Source organism: Theobroma cacao, chromosome 4, assembly GCF_000208745.1.
Source record: "Theobroma cacao cultivar B97-61/B2 chromosome 4, Criollo_cocoa_genome_V2, whole genome shotgun sequence".
Classification (NCBI taxonomy): domain Eukaryota; kingdom Viridiplantae; phylum Streptophyta; class Magnoliopsida; order Malvales; family Malvaceae; genus Theobroma; species Theobroma cacao.
The window spans coordinates 28,628,731-28,640,798 of record NC_030853.1 but is presented as its reverse complement, the minus strand read 5'-3'; the positions used below and the strand labels follow the sequence as shown (position 1 = coordinate 28,640,798).

Here is a 12,068-nt window from a genome sequence, read left to right as displayed (position 1 = left end):
CTCTCGGAGTGGCTGCTGACAAGATGTGGAAATACTCACATGGTGCAAGTCAAGACATTTAACAGACTGGCTAACTTATTGGGCTCAGTCAACTAAAATAAAGAAATGAAAGTCCAAGAATCCACTGTCACTGGTTGGCACCAAACAGTAACACAATAGAGTAGTACGATGAATGTATAAGAAAATGACAAGATTCGCAGCAACCCAGACTGCAAAATTCAAGGTGATCGGATAGAAATCTATAAATAACTTAAAGAGAGTAAAAGACAGGTTTGTGAACCACAGCAAACAAGTTTAAAGTAATGTAACAAAAGAAAGAGATTCCTGTCCATAAAGGCCATCTGTGCAATATGACCGCGTACGCACATGGAGCATGCAACAATCAAGATTTTATGAATATTTATCAGTGAGAGATAGGCCCACCAAAGGGCTTTTGAACCATATGAAATGAAACATATCAATGTCGACAAAACACATAGCAAACCAAACTTGCCACTATTGAAGAAACTAAAATGGATAACATTTGCAGCTGTTTGAAGATCCTTAAGGAATAGAAAAGCTGAAAATTGTCTGTAATGGGAACCTGGCATTCTCTAGTGCCCCACCTTCTCTAAGCATTCTCTCCAGAAAAGATGAAAGGCATGTTGCTGAGATCAAACTCTTTTTGTCCCCTTAAGCACCATCCTAGCATTGTTTCCAATAAATACATAAACAAAATATCCACAAATCTAAAATCATCAATTTACCTGTTACTAACCAAACATGACTAAAACCGGTATAGCCTAACTGCAGCTTAACTATTCATGTACAGGTTAAAAGTAGACTACGATTAGCAACAGTGCTTGTAACAAGGAACTATAACCAATATTAGGAATACGCGCACATCAAGGAATCAAGCACAAGCTAAACTACGATCAATGTCATCTACAAGCTCTCAAGAGAACAAGTATTTTTGGAAAGATGAAATCCTTTAATCCAACCATGACAGAACTATATGGCTCTTCCTCAGACCGCCTCGCCCATAGGCTCCTCTCAACACATTAAACAGCATACATGCATTTCAACAAGTAAATCTCCTCACGCCCTCATCACCTTTGAAATATAATATATATTAAATAAGGATAAAATATATCCAAGTCATTGAGCTTTTGTCATACAATTCAACTTTAGATCTAATTTCAAAATAAATATTTCATCTCAAAAGATCAACGATATTAAACATTTACTAATTTACCTATAATCCTAAGCAGCAAAACCCTTTTTTTAGTCCAATTACACGATTTGCCCCTATCTTCATCTTCCACGACCCAAATAGTTAAATTTAAGTCCAATTCCAAATCGCTTAGTAATCAACTGTACTATTAAAAAAAAGGGTGCAGCTTCATTGTATGCCCTGACCTACTCTTAGGTACGTTTTACAATTGACACTCAGTTTCCCTAAATGAAAAGCCAGGTGTCTTAGATGGTATCTAATAGAGAAGCATCACAAACCTACAGGCAGTAAGGCCGTCAAGCAATCGAGAAGTTAAAACGTCCATGGCATAAACATTGCCACCACGTTTTGCATTATACCGGCTCTTCTCATGAAATTCCAGTAATGTGTCTTTTCTTTCATCGGCATAAATCACTACATCTCCACCATGACCACTCATTGGAAAGATAAGTGAACCATCAAAACCCCTTTTATATGAGGGTTTCTTCTTTGTCTTCTCTTTATTCTCATGTTTTCCTTGTGAGTGACTTCGCAGCTTTTTGTTGGTCAGGCATGCTATAAGGATTGCATCGTGGCCGCCATCACCAGAACGGAGGGTGATGCTTACTTGATCAAAATACTTGTGAGGTTCTTTAAGTAATGTAGTGGGGTTCGTAGCAGGAGTCTTTTTGGGTTTTGTGAGTCTGGACTTAATTGACAGTATCTCAAGTTTCCAGGGTTGGTTAAGTCCCAATTATGTATGCAAACAGAAAGGCGAACATAAGTGATTACAAAAGTAAAAAAAAAAAATGGCAAATGGTTTTTAAGCACAATTAATGTTTAATTACAATTTTTTGTAATTACTAATTGAGGTCAAATTTTGAGGAGGAGGTGAGAAGAAAATAACGAAGTAGCTTCATTCTCGGCTTCGACGCTGAAGTTTTATAAAAAAAAGAAGCGGAGAAGTGAAATTGGAAAGACGTTACCTTGGGCTTGTGGTTATAGGGAGAAGAGGACCGAAGAAGAGTTTGTCGTTAGGAAGGCGTGGGGTGAGATAGGAGGAGGAGGAGGATGGTAGCCGTAGTGAAACCTGAGACGATATTATCCAACCAGAGTGGAAGACGTGGATTTTTGGGAGAAATTGGCAGCGGAGTTGCAAACGAATTTATTATAAAAAGAGTTAAATTCAAAGTCGTTAAGTTCTATGTGCTAATTATAGAGTAATAATTAATTTTGTGCACTCGAGTATGTGAAAATTATCTTGAAATTTTAAAGTCACCTCACTATAATCGTAAATTTTGAATATAATAAATAACTATTTATTAAAATTAAAATGAATCACTATAATATGAAAATAAGAAAAAATAATTATATATTACCCTTTGAACTAACAAAAATAAATAATATTAATTAAAATCATACATTCATGACCTATCTTTGTAAATTTTATATTTAATTGATTGTTCTTATTTTTGAATTAAATAATATTTCATATATAAGAAAGACAGAATCTAAAGTGCTGGTCATAGACGGAGCTCATTAAACTTTTTTTTTTTTAAGTTTAACCCAAGCCCGAGGCTTCCTTTTCGAAGTTGAGCCTAACCATGTATTGCTCATTTACATATTGTTTAATTATCAGAATATAATAATATTTTAAATTAATATTATAAATAAATATTTTAAAATTAAAATGAAAGAAAACATACATTATTTATTAATAAAATAATTTAAGGAGACCGGATCGAGTTAGGCTTTAGCTTAAAAACTATATCCAAAGTTCAGACCAAAATTGAGCTAAAATTGTGAGCTTGGATGAAAAACCCAACCCCTAAACCTATCTTAATTTTACTCCCAAATATTGAGGGTTTCCTACTTCTTTTTTTTTTTAAAAAAAAACATCAACTTTGCTCTCTAGCTTAAAGGAAATTGCTCAATCACTAACTGCAATCCATTGCTCATGATTAGACTTCCTCAATGTAACTGTCGTCGACCTACCACTTCGTTATTCGATGCCATTACTCGAATTGTCCAAAATCTAACCCATTTAACCTCAATGTATCTTTAAATGTTAATGCAGAAACCTCTTCCCACTTTCTGACTTCAAACTTTTGGGGTTTTTTACTTTTCTTTTTTTTTTTCTACTTCACCCAAAAAAGTGTCAACTTTCATCTATAGCTTAAAAGAAACCGACCAATCCCTCACCGCAATCTGCCCCCCCCCGGCGAGAATTCCTCGACATCACCGCCATCGACCTCCCATCCCCCTTCTCCGATGTCACTACACGAATCGCCTAAAACTTTACCCATTTGCGTCTTATTTTAAGATAATAATATTATTTGTAATTAATAAAAATAATGATTGAGTGTGAAATTTTTTTTTTTGAAAATCTGATTTTTATCAGTGACAAAAGAACGATTTTTGTTTTTCATATTTATCGTGTTCGGCCCATTAAACTCTACATTAACATATATACTGACTATATATAAGCTATTATATTTTTGTTTAAGAAGAAGGTATTAAGTTTCCTTGTTTAAAGAAAAAAAAATAGATATTATGCATAAATTTGACAGTTTCATGCACTTTACACATTATACAATGATTCAATTACTTGCCTTATACATATCTATTTAATTGATTGATGATCATTTTAATTATAAATGTTCTTATTTATATATTGATTGATGATCATTTAATTCTTAAAGTATATTATTGGATTTGGATGCTACATATATAATAAGGGAATAATAATTGCTTTGATGGAAATGTCTTGATTTTCTTTTTCGTTTTATAAAGATGAAATGCCTAATTTTCATTCATTAATCATAATGAAGTTTTATTCACAACTAATATATTATATCTATAACTATTCAAGTTTAAACTAATCATTGCTACTTCCTCTTTAAAACCCAATATCCGAAATTTAGGTATCTATTTATCTTTTTTCTGAAAAGACTGTATTTTTATTATGCATTATCAATTATTTTGGTGTTGAATTTTAATTGCATAATTTTTGGGGGGTTTTGAGTATCACTTGAAAGCAATTGGAGTTGAATTAATAATGTGGGTTTTGAGTGTTGATTGTTTTTGCCTGGAGATATCCAATTTGCAACGGTTTGTTTCCATGACCCTTAATTACTAAACAAGGCTTTCCCTTGTAATGTCGTTGCTTCTGGAAATCCTGTGAAGATGGTTGTTGTCGTCACGGCTTAGGGGATGCTGATACAATTTAGTTTGATTCTTGGAAGTTTCAGAATCAGCTGTCTTAAGAACTGACTTGCACCGGTTTTATCTCTTCCTAGAGAAAAGATGAAAACCAGAGATCTGATTCATTCTGCTGAGATGAACTGTTTTTAGCCATTTGTGAAGAGTTGAAAACTCGAAATGAGTAATTCTATGGAATCTTATATATGCAGGGAATTTATACATTGGCCCTTTCTACATATTTCCACCATTGTCATTACCAAATAGCTGGATGTCTCTCAGTTGGCCTTGGGTTGCATTATTTTTTACCTAAATATTTAATCCCTTAATTATTCAAAGTTTAGACCTTTATTTGAATGACTTGATTTAGTGGCATGTGCTTTGGCTGATTGATATTCCTTTCAATCATTTGGAAGATGCATTTGTTAAACAGGCTCATTGGTCTATGATGATGTCCTTTTGTTTGTCCTGTTTATCTTGACCTTTTTTAAGTAGAGATAAAGATGTTTATGAAAGTGGAATGAATCATCAAGTGATCATCCAGTTCTTGCTAGAATCTTGGGTACAAATGGGCTGGTTTTGTGGAGGTATTGAAGCATCCCTACTGGTGCACTAGTTCAGAGAGAAATCCAGCAATGGTGATGGCTACTTTCTTGTAATGTAATGTAATTTATTCATTTTTTACCATTTCTTTCTCTTTATTTAACTGTCTCTCTCCTTTTCTCACTAAATTAAAATAAATTTAAAATTAAAAAAATAGATAAAATTAAAATAAATTTAAAATAAAAAGGTTCAAATGTAAAAAGTTAATATTTTAAAAATTTTCTACCATGGATAAGTGCGTGTGCGGGTTATTCCTACCAAAGGCCTGTGGGACTTCTTACTTTAAGAAATTGTGACATTTGAATATTATTATTATATGACGTGGGTGAAGATGAACAAGATTATTCAACAAATATGTTGTAATTTCCTTAAATATGTTAAAGGAAACCAAAATCATGTAAAGGGGGCCTGCACCATCGTCATTGAAAAGTGACATAATGTTTAAAATTTTTTTAAATTATATTAAAAAATTTAAATAAATTGTTATTTTTTATTTTTAATCAAGTTTTATATTTTTATTTTAAATTAAATAAAAATGCATGATTAATTGTTAATTAGTTATCATTAGTTAAAATAATAATGGTAATTTTTATAATACTAAAGACTTAAATAAATCTCTAAACTATGTTAAAAAAGTTAATTAAACATTTATCTTTTTATTACGTTCAATTAAATTCTTATAATTTTATTTTAAGTCAAATAAGTTATTCTCATTTTAGTCAACAGTATAGTTGGTACTTTTATACCACATCATCTACTACGTGGTAAGTTGACATGTCATTTTGATGTTGTTACTATCACGTGCCAAACAACATGGCATTAAATGTTGTTGATTAGGAATTATGTGACATCGGAGTGGAGGAGAGGCTATCACGTGACCACATCATAATACCATGTCATCATCTATTATCATGTGGAGGATGATGTCAACTTGTCACATTAGCGACATCTGATATAAAAATAATAAGTGTTCTTTTAATTAATAATAGTTGATCAATCATTAATTATAAAAATTTATTTAATTTAAAATAAAAAATATAAAAATTTGATTGAACACAATTAAAAAATAAAATTTTATTTTTAAAATAGTTTAAAAGCTTTTTTAGATATTATACATGTTTTAAATCACACATAATAATGTTATTTATAATCGGGAAAGAAATTCTTATCAAGTTCAAAATTTTGTATTATTATGGTTTTACAATTATTAATTTCAATCACAAATTGTTTAAATCTATATAGAATGTGCATGAAATCTAAATAGATCTCACGTATATAAATGATTAAAATTGCATATAGTTAGTGTACAATTAATTTAAAATAATAAGAGAATTACATACAATTTGCTGTTTGTTTTATTATAAATAGATAATTTAAGATAAAATATTTTATGTAATTAATAAAACTAATGATTGAGAGTAAAAGAAATTTTAGAAAATTTGATTTTTATTAGTGACAAAAGAATTGTTTTCTATTTTTCACATATTTATCTGGTTCCGCCAATTAAACTCTACATTAACATATATACCGGCTATTATACGTATCAAAAGAAATAAATACAAACTATTATATTTCTGTTTAAGAAGAAAATATTAAGTTACCTTGTTTAAAGAAAAAAAAAAGTTTAAATATTATGCATAAATGTGACAATTTCATGCACTTTAAACATTATACAGTATAATGATCATTAATTACTTACCTTATACGTATCTATTTAATTGACTGATGATCATTTTAATTATAAATAAATGTTCCAATATATTGATTGATAATCATTTAATTCTTAAAGTATTATTGAATTTAGATGCTACATTTATAATAAAGGAATAATAATTGTTTTGATGGAAATGCCTTGATTTTCTTTTTCGTTTGATTAAAGATGAAATCCCTAATGATTGCTACTTCCTCCTTAGGAGAGTTGAGGTTAAGGATCTAATATTCGAATCCCCGTCTTCCCTTTTAATCTTCTCATATATAATGCACACGAAATAAAAAAAAAATATACATCATAAATGTAAAAAAAGAAAGCAGGGTCCATAATTTTACTCTAATATCTTCAAAGTAAGCTATTGTATTCAGTAATATGTAAGTTTTTAACAAAACTAGCTACGTTCAAGATAAGCTATTTTTGCTCAAACAATAAATTTCTTTAATTAGTAAAGCTAAACAGCTGCTACATCCAAATTTGAGAGGGAGTACATATCAAAAAGGAACGCAAATCCTCTTGACATGTAACCTTTGTTATGTTATACATAACGGTTGGCTACTGATTTAAATATATTCAAGCCAATAAAACAACTGGTCTAATAGCTAAGAAGCAACACGCAATACCTCAACCACAAATAAAAGTAATAGAAGCCCGGGGTAATGGTGCAAGCGCTAATAGCAGGTGTCAACGAAGATTTTAACACTGCATATAAGCTTGCGACGAAAGCTATCACGAGCGCTACTTCACTAAGTATGCTGAACAACGACATGAGGCTAAATGGAAAAGCTCCGGATAGTCTTCTTTTTGCAACTGCAATGGGTAGCGCGGACAGATAGTTAAGGTTGATAGCTAACAAAGAGAAAACCATGGCTATGGCATCTGCTATAACAAATACTTTGAAAGCAGTGTTATGACTTAGGATTGCTGTGCCTTGATCACTATAGTAACCACCGGGTAAGGTAATTGCTGCGGCGAACGTTACGGTGGCGATAAGGCCTGCAACGAATGAACGAGCCTCTCTTGCTTTATCAAAGCGTTCCAGGTCTATCGAATTATGGAGTAGGGGACAAACTGCTACACCAGCCACTTCTCCTCTACTGACTTCATTTAATAATTGTGAGATTTGTTCCTACAACCACATTCCTTATCCTTTTGAGGAATCATTAACAGAGTTGAAAACATTGTTGAAATTATTTGTACTTGAAATTTGAAACATAAGGGTTTTTTTAAAATAAAAAATGAAAGAAACATATCATGGCTCTGAACGTGGCAAATGTTATTTGTATTTACCTTTTTCTTGGAATCAAGGTTCTCCTTTGAAACCGTTACCACATCATCTTTAAACGTGTGACCAATCCAAAAACTTAAATCGCGGGAAGCAGCCAACACCTGGAGAGGTGTGTTTCCATGGATATCTTCCTCGTCCAGAAATCTTCTACAACTGTATAATTTGTTAGCTGGAAGGAACATTTTACATAGATCTATGATAAATAAAGAAACGGCAGCGAAGTGACAAAAGTTCCAGCCTTTTTTGTCCACAATTTCGCAACAACCCGGACAATGGTTGATAATCTCTCTCATTGTCCGATAACTGCCTTGCCTAGCTGCCATAAGAAGAGGTGTCATCTTCTCTTTATCAATTATGTAGGCTGCAGACAGGGGCGGAGCCTCCTTATGCGATGTGGGGGCCAAACATATAAATGATTTCTATTACTAGCTCTCTCAAAATAATATTTTATTTAATAATTAATATAAATAAAAATAATAAAATGATTTCACTTATCTCACCCAACTTTAATTTCTTTCAATTTATATTATTATTTTTATTTATATTTGTTTATTTTTTTCATTTTGATTTTATTTGTTCCTATGTTATAAGTTTCTATAAATATTCTTTTCCAAATTTCCACAAACCATTAACTATATTCTTTTTCTTTTTTTTTTTGTTATGTAATATGTAGTATCTACCTTTTACTTGCCATGTTCTTCTTTTTTATATTATATCAATTTTATTTTTTATGATTTTAATCTTTAAAAATTAATAAATTATTATATAGTTCTCAAATAGAAATTGTAATATTACATTGTTATTTAAAATTTCATTAACGTATTATTTTTTTTATTAATTCTGATTATGTAAGAAGAAATTAACTTGAATATATATTTTTTATATGCTTTACATTTTATGTTTAGTTAAAATGAAATTCTTTTGAATATATAGTATTTAAATAATTCCCATTATATAAAAAAATTATTAATCTTATTATCGTTTTTAACTATTTATATTTTACAAATTATAATTTTATATTTAGTTTCATATTTCTATTATCAATATTTTTATTGTTAATTAAATTTAACATATTAGTTTTTTAAAACCTTTAACTCTTATTTAATTGTGTTTGACTCTCTCAATAAAATTTGACTAGCTCTGCCCCTGGCTGCAGATTCATCACATTCCAGCAATAGCTTCACAATTCGGTCGTAACCGAAATGTGCAGCATAGTGAAGCGGAGTCTGTCCATTTTCATCTGCTGCTTTTCTCAAATTCTTTCTCTTCTTTAAGATCTCTCCTGTACTCTCTAAATGAAAAATTTTAAATAATAATAATAATAAGTCACTTGCCATAAAACCTATATCTTATTGACTTATTATTAATGTTTGATTTTCTTTAAAGCAAAAAACAAATTACTTTCCATAAACTTACTTATATCAAAGGACATAACTGCTGCATGCAAAGCTGTTCTACCACAGGGGCCGTCATGATTAGAGGATTCGCATCTATCTAATATCATTCTCACCAAGCGATCATATCCTCTCCTAGCTGCAATGTAAAGTGGAATCTCTCCGCTTTTATTAACGGAATATGAGAAATCAGGGTCTTCTTGAATCAATGCATGCACCACCTCAACATGGCCATATCGAACTGCTTTATGCAGAGCTGTATTTTTCTCGTTATCTGTCATTCTCAACATCTGCTTCGCTGGTTCTATCTCATTCTCTAGGCCTCTGTGTTCAGCTTTTGCGTGCTTGATGAGAAGCTCCACTATGTTAACTTTCCCAAACCTCGCTGCAATGTGTAAAGGAATTTCTCCTTTGGCATTGGGTTTCAGTAGTAATGATGGGCTCCTGTTAAGAATTTGTTCAACAAAGTTGGTGGATCTTAAACTTTTGGCTGGGAATCTAAAATAGCAACATAGAAATGGAAATAAGTGAATGATCAATCCAGTCCCGTCATCTGGGGATGCCAAATGAACATGGAGCACTGTGTTTTGGTTTGGGGTCATTAGGCAATGAAGAGAGCCCTGGTAAGCATCGAATGCTTCCAAATTGCCATTAAATGCAGCCTTGTATAATTCACTTTTCAAACGGGTGGTGATCTCTACTTGCACAGCTTGTTCGTCTATAGTAAGTTCAGAGGAAATGGAGCTTGAGGGATCCATGTGGGGCAAGGTCAGCACACTGACTCTCTGGAACTCCTCTTTGCTGAGTTATCTGCGGGCTGATCAAGACATAAAAGACAAATTTATGAAAGTCCAAAATAAAAAACAATAAACAAATGATTTTAGTCACGAGCATTTGACTCATATTAAATACAATATATCACTTACTCAAAAAATTAAATTCGAAACCTTCCTTCTTTTAAATTAAAAAAATAATTTTAAAATGCAGTCAATTTTCTGCATGTTAAAACTTATCATTTTCACGAAATTTATATAAGAGAAATAAAGCTTAAAGGGTACTTAATTAATTTGTAGTACTTTACTTTATCTTTATGCTTTGTGTAGTTTATACTTTGCTTGTTCTATGCAATTCTTCACTCTTACATATGTCTAACTACAGGATAAAATTAGTTAATGAATTATGCTGTCCTTCACACAGTCATTAAACCTTCGAACTTTAGGAAAAGTTTAGTACCCCTGGTATGTCCTTTTTACCAAGGTTTATTTTATTAAAGAAAAATCAAGATTTTAATTATTGACTAATTAAAATTTAATATGTAATAATCATTTATCCATTAATTAATCATAAAAAACTCTACCGGATTTGCCAAATTAGTAAGTTAGCCATGCGGCACATATGTGTGACTTAATGTTATTCTTTTTCTAGTGTTTTCTTTCCTTATTTTTTTTTTATTTTTTTTTACATTTATTTACTTTCTACCACCTCTCTCTCTATGATATTCTCAAGTTACTCAGAAAATTGCACCCTAGAATATGTTAAAAATTTCAGAAAAATAGAAGTTGACCCAATTTAAAATTTCATCCTTAACTCTCTTCCTAAAATATGTTAAAATCTAAAAGTACATAAATCTCCTTTACTCATATTGTCTCTTATTTGATGTCCTTTTAACATTATTGTGTCATGTCTAAATATATATTTTTTTAATATTATTGATTTAGATGACAAATAGTGTTGCCGTTAGGATAATAAAACAAATAAAAAAATTATTACATTTTTGTTATGGCAACTTTAGACACCCCTCTGACAATAAAAAATAAAGGTCTCTTGCTCCAGCTTTGTTTTTTTTATTTTTTCTGTTCACATTCTTTGTCCATGTCTTGCTATCCTCTTTTTCGCTTTATTCGGATAATTGTTTTTTACTTTTTATTTTATTTCAATTTTATAATTATAGTAATAAAAGAAAAACATGTTAGTGTCACGTGTACCACATAACATGTGTGTAATATAAGGACAAAAGAAAAACAGGTGTGCAATTTAACTTATAATTGTCTCTCTTTCCATCTCCCCTACTTTATGTGATCTTATATTTAAATCGGTTGAAACACTGCACTTATAATTAATTATTTTATCAAAGATATCTTAAAATAATTTATATGTTAGGTCTTGATTTCGAGACGTGACGTGTGCGAAAGAAAGTTTATCAAATTTGTCATATAAAAGTTTAATTTAAATGCATTATAATGATTTTGTACACTCGAATATGTGCAAATTATCATGAAATTTTAACGTGACATCACTAAAATAATAAAATTTGAATATAATAAATAAATATTGATTAAAATTAAAATTAATCAAGATGATATGGAAATAAGAAAAAAATTATAACACTTTGAAACTAACAAAAAGAAGTATTACTAATTAAAATCACATTTGAATGAGTAATATTTGTTACTGTTCTTATTTCTTCATCAAATCAAATTTCATGTCAAAAACTAGAGTGCTGTCTATAGACTGAGCTCAGGTCCAGCTCATCAAACCCGTCTTTTAAAAAGTTAAGCCCAAGCTCTAGCTAGGTTCAGGCCGAGCCGCCCTTTTCAAAGTTGAGCCTAACCATGTAAGTCCATTTACATATGGTTTCATTATCAAATAATATAATAATATTTTTATATTAATATTATAAAT

The 12,068-nt window shown here is 30.7% G+C and overlaps 1 protein-coding gene across 1 annotated transcript; it reads right to left on the bottom strand.

Moving 5' to 3' along the window:
• Positions 7,300-10,144, bottom strand: LOC18603124 (protein ACCELERATED CELL DEATH 6). Its single transcript, XM_018119117.1, has 4 exons — positions 9,409-10,144; positions 9,157-9,283; positions 7,995-8,367; positions 7,300-7,833 (listed from the first exon to the last, which is right to left on the bottom strand). The coding sequence occupies exons 1-4, from the start codon at positions 10,142-10,144 to the stop codon at positions 7,300-7,302; spliced, it is 1,770 nt and encodes a 589-aa protein (XP_017974606.1).